Source organism: Talpa europaea (assembly GCF_964194135.1).
Source record: "Talpa europaea genome assembly, chromosome: 9".
Classification (NCBI taxonomy): Eukaryota; Metazoa; Chordata; class Mammalia; order Eulipotyphla; family Talpidae; genus Talpa; species Talpa europaea.
Window position 1 is genome coordinate 41,044,212 of NC_140076.1, and position 14,547 is coordinate 41,058,758.

The 14,547-nt window shown below is 31.9% G+C and overlaps 1 protein-coding gene across 1 annotated transcript in view; it reads left to right on the forward strand.

Annotated features, from left to right (window-relative positions):
- Positions 1–14,547, forward strand: part of COL24A1 (collagen type XXIV alpha 1 chain) — a gene marked incomplete at both ends in the record, with an annotated part of 264,900 nt that overhangs the window by 59,173 nt on the left and 191,180 nt on the right. The window contains 4 exons of the mRNA XM_084243185.1: positions 144–197; positions 1,477–1,521; positions 8,266–8,319; positions 11,854–11,898. Coding sequence (XP_084099311.1) covers positions 144–197; positions 1,477–1,521; positions 8,266–8,319; positions 11,854–11,898 — 198 coding nt within the window. The remainder of the gene's footprint in view (positions 1–143; positions 198–1,476; positions 1,522–8,265; positions 8,320–11,853; positions 11,899–14,547) is intronic.

The following is a 14,547-nucleotide window of genomic DNA, read 5'->3' on the forward strand; positions in this document are numbered from 1 at the left end:
TCAGGTAGATAAACAACATGCAGTACTCTTTATATTTTTATGGGGAAAACATTTTTTTCAAATGTAGGTATTATAACTGTGTCAATTTTTTCTTTTCTTGGGCTTCTCTTGACTTTATTGTGGTGTTTTATTTTTCATTTCAGGGAATTCCAGGGTTTGCTGGTAATATTGGTTCACGTGGCTATCCTGGCAGGCAGGTGAGGTAACTATATTTACACCTTTCCTTTTATGTTTTCATTAATGCATCACATGTTCTAACTTTGAGAGTTAATGTTCAAATTATAATTATTTTTTTATTAAATAATGAATCACTTATAGCAAAGTAATTTCATAATCAATTATAATAAGCCTTCAAAGATTGTATTGTGGAATGTTTTGTTTAAAATGGGGGTGGAATCTCTAAACATGTTTCATAGGATGTATAGTAGAACTATCAAAGTTACAGTGGTCTAAGAAGATCTAAAAACAGCCTACTGCTGCTTTTATAAAACTGTGCACTGACTAAAACCAAGTAATGGTAAGTGTTAAGGCTCTCTATAATCAGCATCATTTTAAAATAACACAGTTGTAAAATATGACTTGGGAAATAAATGGCAGTGCCATTTCATTTATACCAATATATAATATATGATATAAAGGGCAGTGCCATTACACACACACACACACACACACATATTCAAGTTAATATAATATATTTTATATAATAAGGAATCTATAAAACAATGTTGCTGTCACTATTTGAGGTGAAGTAAAGGCAGCACAACACATTCATTTGGCATTTCCTTAATATATATATTATTATATATTATATATTATTTTATATCTATTAACCTGAATTCAGGCCTGTATTTTAAAAATTCATTGTAATCATTTGGTGTTTATTTCCCTCTAATTCCAAACTTTCCAAACTATTCCATGCAGGCTAATAATAGAACAAATTTTCTCTTCTAGGTTACAGAATTGAAAAGTTAATTTATTGTTACAAAACTCTGTTTTAAGGTCTTTATAAATATGTGGGGTATTACATTAAAGTTTTACTACCAAGTTATCTTGGTTATCTGAGAAATATAAAATATACTCAAACATGGACATTAATATAAAGTTAAAAATGTATTTCTTTAAAAAATACATTGTAGATAAGTTTATTAGAAGTTAGATAAAATTATTAGAAGTATCTTAGAAATCAATTTTGTATAAAGAACCTAATGGAAAAAATTTTTTATATCTCAATGTGTCATCTACTTTATTTAGATATCTAAACTATATTTGTGTATAGATTATGTACAATGTCTCTTGGTTCTGAGATTCTAATGTTTCTTGAACATGTTTATAAGCTTCAGTAAGTAAACAGAGTTCTGAATTTTATACTTTTGAAAATATTCTTTTTTACATGCCCTTTTTGTTAACTGATTATCAACAACTTTATCTCTTTAAAAGGTACTGCAGAATGATGATAATGTCTTTTGTTCACACTAGGGTTTAGCTGGAATAGAAGGTAATCCAGGTCCTAAAGGTGTACGAGTAAGTAAGCATTTTCATTTTTATTTTAAGCATGCTTGCACAAGAACAGAATGAAATATACAAACACCTGTCATTTGCGTATTTTCTTACGTACTTTAAATGTAATGCAAGTTTGTTCTGAAAAGAAGTGCAGTTATTTGTTAGGTACTTTCACTTTCCTGGCCACAGAAGCAGTCCTAAGTCTTAAGTAATCTTTCCCATTTATTTCCAGCTCCTAGCATAATGTCAGAAGTTGAGTATGCTCTATAAACATGAGTAATATTATTTATATATGAACATGTATAGACCTAGGAAATCATAATGAAAAAATATGAAGTCAGAAAATTCATATTAGTACAAGGCTGAGATTATATGATAAAAAAACTATCTGAAGTAAAGAAATGTCTGCCAAGAAGGAAATAAGCTCATATCTCAAAAAAGATACCATTGTACTTCCAAACCATCAAAGGAGTGTTAGCCACTTTTAATCAAGAAGGGAGTAACCAAAAAAACCTCTGTGACATGTTATATAATGTACTAACAGATTAAAATTATAGGTGGTTCTAGGAAAAATGTGTAAAAAGTAAAATATTTTTTAAATGCTATATTTTTGACAGCTATTTCCTAGACTGTACATCTGTGTCTTATATTACCCTAAAATAGGTCTTTTTTAAAAATTTATTTTTTTTTTTAATATGCAAAAGCTGGGATATAGGGTAGAGGCGGTAGGGTGAGAGGATTCACCAGAGACAGAGCCGGGAGCAGAAAAGGCAGATTGAATGAAGTACACTGCTGAGGGGAGCAGCAGGCGAGGTAGGAGAGTTCTGCTTGCCATGTGGGAATCTCCCTGGCCAGCCAGGAATTGAACCCGAGCTGCAGAGGCTGCACCACCTGGGAGGCCCTAAAATAGGTCTTTTGAAATAAGGAAAGCATAGCATATTTAAGCAGTCTATGCTAACAAGACTGCTTTAAATTTTTAAAATTCTTAAAACATTTTAAAATAATTTCATATATATTTGATTCTGCCATCAATCCTGTGAAGTAGGAGATCAGATACATTGTCTTTATGTCTTTATGTTACAGATGAGAAAATAGCAAGCTAAAAATTTTACATGACTTGGCAAATGCATAACTCTGCACTCTTTCTGAGTTCAGTTTTACCCTTGTATTAAGTGAAAAATGTGATAGGTGAAAGTCATATTTTCTGTTAGGCATTGTACTAAAAGAACATACTGACTTGGATTCGTGAAGCAAGAAAAACTTAGTGGTCAAGAACATGGGCCTTGAAATTAGACAGACCTGCATTCCCCCAACCAATCCTTTTTAGATTTGTGGCTTTGTATGTATTTCTAGCCTCTGTGCTTCATTTTTCTTAACTTATTAAATGATAAATAATGAAATTTTCCTGTCAAGTATTTATTAGAATTACCTGATCTTAATATTTTTAAAGCATAGTGCTTAAATTAGCACATGGCATGTACTTTCCATGAAGATTTTTTAATTAGTAATTATCGGAACATGAGAGTTATTTCTGTGCATGAACTAGTAATAATACAGGTGTTAATTTGCTACTGCAGTTTTCTCTTGCAGTATTTTTTCATCTTGTTTCAGTAATCTTTAACTTTTCTCAGTTCTTTTTTTGCCATTTTTTCACTATATTATACAACATTTTGTTGTTTTTCCCCTTATTTATATAACTCTTTTAAGTTGTACTTTTAGGTTTTAGTGGCCAGCTTCATGGAAACATTTTTTTAAATAACAAACTAAACTTTTTTTAAAGTTGATTTAATTCCGTAGTTATTTTAGGAGATTATAGCAAAGTGATAAACAATTAAAATTTACATAGAAATTTATATATTATGGATATTTTTCCACATATATTTTACTTTATCTCGAAACTTCCTATAAAAGTATAGGAGGAATCAGAAGGGCCATTTCTCTGTTTCAAATTCACAGAGTCAAATGTAGACTTTCATATTAACTCCAAAAATGGTTTAAAAAGACAAGTATCAGAGGAAAACACTGACTAGATTATGCTTTTCATTTATTTTTTGATTATTTATAATGTTGGTTTATAACATTGTATATGTTTTAGATATAGGCTTATACTCTTCAAATGTATGTTAGTATATCATGCCCACAGGATGATTTTCATTTAATTTGTGTCCTGTTTCTGGATTACACAACATGCTATGTCCTGTAAATTAGTATTTTTTGTAAATCACATAATGAATTATCTTTGGATTGGCACCATATGCTTTGTATAGTAATATGCTCAGTGTCTCAAACAGAAGTGTAAAGTCCCCTTCTGAATTTCAGTGGTGCTACTAGTAACAGAAAATTGCCTCAAACTGTATATACAATCTTCAATCCAAAAAAGAAAAGCATATGTGTTATTATTTTTTATGCTTTGTTTTATTATACATTAAAATCTACTTCAGTGGTTGTGTTTTCAGAATGGCCACAATCCCCTGTGATTTCTTTGGTGGCTGATATTTTTATTTCTGATAGAATCAGCACATCATCTGTCTAAAAACTTTCATGAAAAAGCCTACAAAATTACTCATAGTATTGGTCCCTTTAAAATCTGTGCTTGTAAAATTTTAGTTTGTTCTTCTGCATGCTAAGTTCTAGAGAGGTCTTTTCAACTTTTGAATTCTCAGTTGGTTATTTAGTTTACTGATGAGTGTATACCAATTAGGGTGTCCATTCATTTTATTTATAAGCAAAATTCCAGTTGTATTTATGAAAACAAAAGTTACATGTTTTTAAACATGCAGCCATCTGTAGCTAATGATTTTGAAAATACATGTAGCTTGTCATCATAATCCTAAATGCTTCAGTATCAGAAATACCTTTTAGATGTTTCATTTTGAAAGAAACAGTTCCCATTCTCCAGATGCTTGGCTTTCAAATTATAGATGTTTTATTTACTCAAGTTGAGTAGACAGAAAACTATCTCTTTTTCATTTTATTTTTTGCTTCTTCACAAAATCTAGCACATTGGGATTTCTAAAGGTGTTTTTTCCTTGTTAAATAAAAGTGGTAACATATACCTGAAAGATGTGATCCTTTACCTCTAAATAATACACAGTGTTGTAAATCAATGTTACTTCAAAAAAAAAAAAAGCCACTAACTGTGATAACACCTAGCCAGCTTTCACCCTCAGGAACTAAATCACTCCAAAGGCTCTTATTTCAGGCAAATTAAAAGTGATTTGTGAGACATTTAAATTTTATTTTTAATTGTGGTAAGACATGTAATATAAAATTTGCCACGTTAGCCATTTTTAAGTGTAGAGTTCAATGGTGTCTTTGGTTTGCTATAACAAATAAGTCTGAATGACTTCAACAAACATTTGTATCTTGGATTTCCTGTTTGTTTTCTATCTTTGTATCAGTGGTTACAATTGCCTTTCAGTCTAACTATAAACCTTAAAGCCAACTTTGCCTCAGTCCTTGAGACAGATGGAAAGATCTGTTGACCCAGAGTAACCCTAGTGAATTTCATAAACTGCAAGTTTGAGTTTATCTAAACTATCCTTAATTTTTTAAATTGCTTACAGTATAAATTACAAACTTTCCATCATACTATAAAAAGACTTCATGATCTGTCTATAGCCACACTTTCAAGTCCCATCGGTTGCCCACTAACTACACAGTCCCATTAAAAATACCATTCATTTCATTTTTATTGATTGAATGGTTGATGGCACATTGTTAACCCTGCTTGAAATGCCTTTCCTTTCTTTTGAGAACTAGCCTGAATATTGCCTCCTCTCTAAAACTTTCCTAGATCTTCCTTTCAGGCAAAATTGGTTATTCTTTCTGCAGGGTACCCATTGTATCTGATATTCATCACATCACATATCACATAATTATGTCACATTAAGATAATTATTTATGAAAAAATAATTTCCCCAAAAGCTACTAATTCTTGAGGGTACTGATTTTCATTTTTATCTTTATAAGCCCTGGTACACGATGGGAAGTAAAGTTTCTTTTTAATCAGTGATCCAGATGCATATTCATTCAAATTTGGACCACTGAAAGAAATTTGTAACAAGTTTTCCTACATCTAGTAATTCTGTCTTGAATATATTGTGTATCCTGTCAACAGATATTAGAAATACAGTTTAAAATCAGCCTACGACTATTTTAATCACCCAAGTCAGTAGCTTCTGGTTATCTGAAATATAAAGTCTAAGATTCTGAGCCCCTAACAGCTACATGTCTGTCCGATAAAAGACATTTCCACTGTAAAAAGGTAATGAGATGAACATTAGATTATAGTTAGGGGATTAACCCAAGAAGAAATAACACTCATATATACATAAGTTGACAGAGCCACCAAGACCCGTGAGACAATTACTAACAACTAACTGGACATATGAACAATAGCACATCAATCCCAACAGTACTGGGGGATTTTAATATTCCACTTACGGCTGTGGGCAAGCAATAAGACAGAATAAATAAGGAAACAAATAGACTTAAATGACCAAATAGACATAACAGATAATCATAGAACAATCCACCTGAAAACTGCTGCAAACATTTTTTTTCAAGTGCACATGGATCATTTCAAGACTCGACTGATGTTCAGGCACAAGTCAGTTATCAGTAAAACCATGATGACTGGCATCAGACCAAGTACTCATGCTGACCATATTGCCATAAAGTTAGAAATAAATTTATTACATACAAACAAGAAAAACAGGTGACTAAACAATATGCTGCATAGTAGCTACTGGATAAAAGAGAAAATTGAAACAGAACTTTAAAAGAGCCTCTATGCAAATCAGAAATTCTACATGATATGAGTCCCAGAATCTATAACATGCAGCAAAAATGGTCTTCAGAGAGAAGATAATTACAATACAGACCCATATTGAGAAATAAGAAAAAAATCCAAAAAAACAATTTAATACTACACCAAAATCAACTTGAAAGGGATGAACAAACCAGACCTAAGGTTAGTTGAAGGAAGGAAATAATAAAAAATAGCAGAAATAAACAAAATAGAGACCAAAGAGATTATTTAAGAGATCAGTGAAGCTAAAAGTTGGTTCTTTAATAAGAAACACTGGATAGGTAAACCTCTAGCTAGACTAACAAGGAAAAGGAAAGTAAATATTGAACAATTAGAAAAGAGAGGAAATTGCTATAGAAATAGTCTTCATAAGAGATTGCTATCAACAATCATATGCCAATAACCTCAATACAATGAGAACTACAGAGATCATTAAAGTGTTTAGATTGTGACATCAGTAAATGAATAGACAGACCATGCTCATAGATAGGAAGAATCAATTTAATCAAAATGATTATACAATTGTACCTAACGCAATATATAAATTTTATTCAATTTCCATCAGACTGTATCTTTCAAAGAAATTAAAACATTTAAATTGTATATGGATCCATAAAAGACCTTGAAAAACAACCCAAAAACAACCCAGAGAAAAACAGGTTTCACAATACCTGATTTAGTTTTCAAGCAACAGTAAAACAGTATGGTATTGCCATACCAATAGACAGATGGATCAGTGAAACAAAGAAATACACATGCATCATTACTTAATTTATAATGAAGCAGGTGTCATCATACATTTAGAGAGGAAGCTGGACAGCCATATGTGAAAGAATGAAGTTAGATCACTTTCTAACTCCATGTCCAAAAATAAATTCAAAATGGATTAAAGATTAATATATGACTTAAATTATATAGACGAAATATTGACCGTATGTTCTATGACATAAATCACAAAAGTTTCTGGAGACTTGATCATTATGACAAGGTAAATAAAAATAAAAAATAAACAATTGGGGGCCCTCCCTGGTGGTGCAAGGTGTTAGGCACCGCACTATGATGCAATCTGCGGCATCTGCAACATGAGACCGATCCCTGGCCAGCCAGGGAGCAACCTACATGGTGCAGCAGAGCTCTCCTGCTGCTCGCCTTAGCAGTGTGTTTCAGTCTGCCTGTTCTGTTCCCCACTCTGTCTCTGGTGAATCCTCTCACCGCCCCCTGCATCTCTAGCCTGTGCCCCAGCTCTTGTATGCATAAATAAATAAATCTTTAAAAAAATAAACAATTGGGGATAATTCAAATTAAAAAGCTTTAAACAGCTTCAACTTCTTCAACTATAGGGAAGGAAAAGACAAAATGTTGCCAATTATTGCAAAGGAATTTGAGGGAATTATGTGTAGTAGAGCAAATCAGAATGACAAAGACAAATATAGATGATTTGACAGCAAAATACTTATAAAACGTAGGGGATTGTGGTAGAGTATTATTTATGCTTTGCTTTATATATAAAAAGCATTTATATATATAAAATGCTTTTAATTACCATTTATAAACACTGAGTTCCCTCTATTTGTATCTGCTTATTGTAATTATTCTGTTTGGAGTGTTCTTCATCCTTATCAAGATTTTACCTAATCTGTAGATGTATCAACCTCTTGTTTTATTGCTGTTACATCCTGCCACATTGGAATGAATTTCTTCCTCCTCCTCTTATATTCCTTTGATAACCTTCATTCTGCCTGTATCTTCTATATAAATCAATGGAGAAAAGATTTTGTGTCCTTAATTTTTGTTAACCATTAATATATGAAAAGATTGATGTGTAATTTTGGAAGAAAATCAAAATGAGGGGAAATCTTCATACTTTAAAGATTTATAATTGATATGAAAATGCTTTAATTGGAATTTTTTTACAAATGAAAATAATATAAATATTATTTGCTTACTTTAAGGGTTTCATTGGCTCTCCTGGAGAAGCAGGACAATTGGGACCTGAAGGACAAAGAGTAGGTCCATTTCCATTTTCACTTGTAAGGTGATACACTTATAATATAGAGGAGGGGTCATATACTCAGATGCCAGGCAGGTAATTTTACTGGGTGGAGCAAGTCAGCTTTAGGAAAAATCACCTACCAGAATTATAGCTAAATTTTCTTAAATTTTATACAAATATATTGTTCATTGAAGCTGAATTTTTGAAAACCAATTGAAGTATTAAAATACCTAATTATGAAAATATTGTGTTGTAACTCATTAATCTTTAATGTGTATATAAAATCTTGAATGGTCTTGTATTTTGTAATGCAGTATGCAGTAAATCACTTGCCCTTTTTTCTTTGATTTATTAATGGAGGTCAGCTGTTCATAAATGAGGGTACTTATGAATAATGATAGAGCCTTTTGAAAATGGTTTTACTGAAAAGACATAGTCAAGATACAGAATTCTAGCATATTTCATGATACCTAGCTTTTAGTGTCATATGCAAGTCAGTGATTCCTATCTGTGTTCCTTCACTTACAGTGAGACTAATTATAAAAAGTAAATGGAACAATGATAGTATATTTTCATAAAGTTTGAAATTAGAGGTTACATTCAGAAGTTAGCACTCCCTTCTATTACTATTGGAATACTGCTCAGAACAAAATTTTTATTTATGGAAACTTGATAATTATAAATAAAAGTATATCATATTCTTTGGTAAGTGAATTTTTCAAATATGTAGTTTTTTTTAAGTTAATGAGTTAAATCACTTTTTAAAAAAATTGAGGTAATGTTGGTTTGCATTGTTTGTATTGTGTATGCTACTCAAAGAAGAAATATTTAGAGCTTAAATGTATTGTAATGATAATTAAAATATTGAGTCTTTTTTGGTGACATGAGGTGAAGAATTCCCCTTTGTGGACATGCAATTCATTTCTTTCACTTGCAACATTGCGTCAACGTGATCTCACAAGTATCATGTAAAGAATTGAGTTCCTCCTTCTTGACCCAAATGAGTATATATTGTTTACATTGTTAATTACTCTGTTGTTCATGATAGACTCTTTTTTGATTTTAACATGAATTTATTTTTAGTCATAAAATAAATGAAGTATATATTCTTGCAAAATGTTATTGGATGTAAGGATCCTCTTGTTGACACTCCACCAATAGGAAAACTGCCTGTAATTATACTCACTAATTTTTATCAGTCTATATGAAAATATCAAGACCTGTGTCAAACCATAAATATAAAACCATCTTGCAATATCTTGCTTATTGTGGGTACCATGTCCTAATACTTTTGACATTTCAAAGTTCTCATTAAAACCACCAATAGGGCCTCCCTGGTGGAGCAAGTGGTAAGACACAACCTATGAAGCTGTCTGCAGCCACTGCAGCACGAGTTTGATCCCTGGCCGGGGAGCTACCCACATGGCACAGCAGACCTCTCCTGACTCACCCACTGCTCCCCTCAGCAGTGTATTTCAGTAGATCCTCCTGTTCTACTCCCCACTCTGTCGAATCCTCTCACCCCGCCCCACACCTCTGGCCTACACCCCAGCTCTTGTATGCAGAAATAAATAAATCTTTAAAAAATAATAAAACCATCAATGGTTTAGCTAACTGGGTATTAATATTATGCTAATCAATCCCGAAAAACAAATGGAAGCAAAAGACCTTTTTAGAAGTCAATATAGGATAATACATGAAGAAGAACATATGTAGCTCTTTCTGCATTATCCTTTGGTTTTTTTGCCTAAACCTAGTGATTGTACTAGAGTTTTGGAAAATTAGTTTATTGCTTTATAAAAAAATTGGTTATATTTTGTGAAAATGCATGAAGGTTTAATGAAATGAGTCCGCTTGGTCTAACGTATTAAGCCTTTATAGACAGAGACCTCACATGAGCTTTTATCAACACTACTGAATTGAAATTGGATGGATGACTCCAGAAAATGATATCTTCTAATTTGTCTATATGTATTATAAATCCCAAACTACGTAGTCCTGGCAGATTTCTTAGCTTTGAAGGCTTATAAGTGATAATAAGTCTCAAAGTAGTTAAATCAGTTAGAATGTTTTGGACTGCAAATAACAGACAACCCCAACCCAAACTGATTTAAAAATGAGACTTATTAAGTGGTTTTATATATATATATACACACACATATATATCATATATATTATTAATATTATATTATTATATTAATAATATATTATTAATAATATATATGATATATTATATATATGGTGTTATGCAAATACGGTTGACCTTTCAGTAACATGGGTTTGAACTTCATGGGGCCACTGAGAAGTGGATATTTTTATAAACAAATGATATAAACTTACAGTATTGATAAATACAGTATAGTACTGTACATTATTTTCACTTCCTTATGATTTTTTATTTTTTTAAAGATTTATGTATTTATGCATGAACTGGGGTATAGGCCAAAGGTGGGGGATTCACCAAAGATAGAGTGAGGAACAGAATAGGCAGATTGACTGAAATACACTGCTGAGGGGAGCAGCAGGCGAGTCAGGAGAGGTCTGCTGTGCCATGTGGGTTAGCTCCCTGGCCACCAGAGATGGAGCATTGAGCTCTTGGCTGTGCTGCAGTCACTCTGGATAGCTTCACGGTGCTGACACTTAACCCCTTGTGCTACCAGGGAGGCCCTTCCTTATAATTTTTTAAATAAATTCTTTCTTCCAACTTTTTTGTAATAATACAGTGTATAATGCATATATAAAATATGCTAATCAACTGTTTATATTTTCAGAAAGGCAAGTCAACAGCAGGCTATTAGTAAAGTTTTGGGTGCTCAAGGATTTGCATCTCTAAATTCCCACATGGTTCAAGGGTCAGCCCTACTTCCAATGAATTAAACTCTTTTAATGCTCACAAAGCCCAGTGAGATAAGTACTATTATTATTATTTTCACTGTAGATTAGGAAAATGAGGCACACACAGAAAGGAAAGATTTGGCTAAGACTATTTAAGGTAATTGGAGCAGAGGCAGGATTTGAACATAAATAACTGGCTCTGAAACTGAATACTTGGATACTAAGTTGTACTACTTTGTGCAAGAACTTAAATCCATGGGTTAGGTGGGATCTTGGTACAGTATGATCTTGAGCACAGCAATATCATCCTCTGCTTTTCTGTTCCCCATGTAAGCTTTATCTTAAGACTGGATTCCCTTGTGATTGCAAGATTGCCAGTGTAAAAGCTAAATCTGCCTTTGTTTATGTCCAGTCATAAAGACCAGGAGACAGAAAGGAGATAATTGCCCCTTAGGTATGGCAAAAAAGACCTTCCTGTCTGGTTATGCCAACTTTGGTTGAATGCGTACCACCAAACTAGTAACTATCACCAGAAGAATAAAAGGATCTGGTATGGAAGTACAGACAGTGTGGTTCTTGGAGAAAAATCTGGGTTTTGTTATAAAGAAAGAAAAAAGGGCCACTTGATTGATGTTTGAGGGATAAAAGATCTGTATTGTCTACTCATTCATTTATTCAACAAATATTTACTTTTGACTTTTCTATATTCTAGGGTGTTCCTGGGGTCCGTGGGAAGAAGGGTCTTAAGGGAAGACAGGTAATTTGATTCTTTTTTCTTAAGGTTTAATGCAGAGCAACATATCTAAGTCTGAGCTTATATCTCAGCTTTTGCCTATGAATGTAGTTGTCTGTGTTATCACCGCTCACCATCCATTTAACAGAGTTCAATTTTTGCCACATCAGTAGTCTATCAATAATGCCTGAGAATGTAAAAGAAATTTTAGATTTTAAAAATAATTCTGAATTTAACACTTCTAACCCTTTTAATATACCAGTGAGAGAAACCTTTGTCTTCATAATTAGGAGACACAATGTCACAGAAAATACACAATTAAAAATATTAATAGTATCCTGTTTTAGAAGTTGCAGAAATGCCTGCTAGAGATTATTACTTCATAATCTAGTTTACTACATAATCTTACGTTTTTGCATTTAAAAAATCATAGAAAGTAAATTTTACTAAATAACATAGTAATTTCAGAGATGGGAAGAAATTTTGACATCATCCTATCTCCCAAATTGTACAAATGAGAAAACTGGGGTTCAGAGAAGTGTCTTCAGATTAACCTGACTGAATCACTGAAAGGCCACCTGCTTTTCAGTTTACTACTATTCAAAGAGTATTTAGGGCGAGATATTCTGTGCTACACTACCTTCCGTATGAGGACGAAACTTGAATTTTTAATAGGTTTTCCTAAAATTTTGGTGAATATAAATATAATGCTGATGGATTACAAATGTCTCCAGAAAATTTATATCCCTTTAAAGCATTTAATTATTTTAGCTTTGTAATTTTTCTTGAAGATATATTAGAATAGGTATTAATGTTACCATTATATAGGTCAGGAGAATTAGGTCAGTGATGTTAAAATACTTGTTCTCAATCACATAATTAAAAGTTAAATCAAGAATTGAGCCCAGCTGCTCTCAATGTAAACCCAGGATCCTTTCCTTAGTACTTAGGTATTTCTACTGTCAATTATACTAATATGCTTACAAGAGCATCATTTATTTTCTGATGTTTGACCAAAATGTGATAAAACTATATTTTGTCCATTTTAGATTTTAATTTATTAAGAAAAACTAGCCAATCTGTCAAGAGATTTTAAAAAATTCTTGCCTTTATATTCAACTTTAAAGCTAATCTGAAAAGGTACGATCCTATTCCTTGGAATCATATACAGTGCTATAAACCAATGTTACCTCAAAAAAAAAAAAAAAGAAACTTATCAGTGGCAATTATAGCCACAGAAACTATTACCATTACTATTACATCATCACCATTTTTCATTCTCAAGTACTTTATTAGATTTTTGTATAACATATCAATTAATTCTATATTATTATGCTTCACTGTGTTGGTACGTTACTTTTTTTTTTTTAGCCCCTGAATATCTTCTCAAAGCCCCTGCACATATTACTGAAGTAATTAATAAGTTAACTTCATTTATTAATAAATTAATAAGTTAAGGTCTAGTGCAGAGCAACATATCTAAGTCTGAGCTTCATTTATTAATACTGGTCTTATACAGACATAAATTCTATCTTGGCAGTAGGTAATTTAGTGTCCTACGCCATAATGAACTATAAAATTATCCATGAAATTTCTGGTTTTTACTCCATGAGAAATTTTAAAATTATTCAGCAGGTTGCCATTGAATTCAAAAGAGGAGTTCAAGAAAGCTGTGGAAAAATAGTGAATGGAATTATTATTGGGTTCTTCATTTGATTGCAGCACTGTTGCTTTCATTACAAAATTTGTAAAGTTTTATTGCTTTAAAAATATGTGCCTTTTTTAAATAGATTTAAATCCCTTAGAAAAATTATATTTGAAAAGCACATGTATTTTGTTTTCCTTAAATAGTATTTATAATAGAATATCTGTCTTATGTTTTAAAATGTCATATATGTGATATATGCTTGTTTTTAACTACAACACAACCATGTTTATGAGGAAACCACTGTGATTAGAGTAAGATACATTACAACCACAAGTCAAATTATGCCAAGGCTGATCTCAGAGACTGTTTTAGTTACTGAGCTATGTACAAATGCTACTACCCTATGTTCTGTTTATTGTAAGTAAAATCATCTTTTGCTTTGGAGGGGAATTTTAACATGCAGTATTATACATCAAGGGATGTGAGTATTTTAATTTATGTGATTATGATTCTGACAGAATGGTCATTGATTGTTGTTTTAATAATCATAAAATGAAAGTATCTTTTGATATTTCTACTTTATTTGATATGCAAAATAGCAGATGTGTGGAATACAAATATGGCTATGTATTAAATTGTCTATTGGAGTTATTATTATATTTGAAACAGATATTCCAATCAGAGGCAGAACTAGAGGTTTACAGCTACCATAAAAAAATGACAGAAAGCTATACATCTGAAAGAACATGACCTTTTTGCATTATGAGATGGAGGACATGAGAATAAAATACTGCCAGTAATAAGCTTAGAAAACTTCATAATTCAGGCTGACATCTTTCCAAACACTAATCAAAATGAACTTTTGCACACTATTGAGTTTGTTTTTGACTTGTATTGATATAGTTAACAAAATATTAAAAAATATATAGACATCGTATCGCATATACACATAGCACAAACACGTAAAAGAGTAATAAAAGTCATGTCCAGAGTTGTTCAGTGAATTAGTAACATTGCTAAGCTTA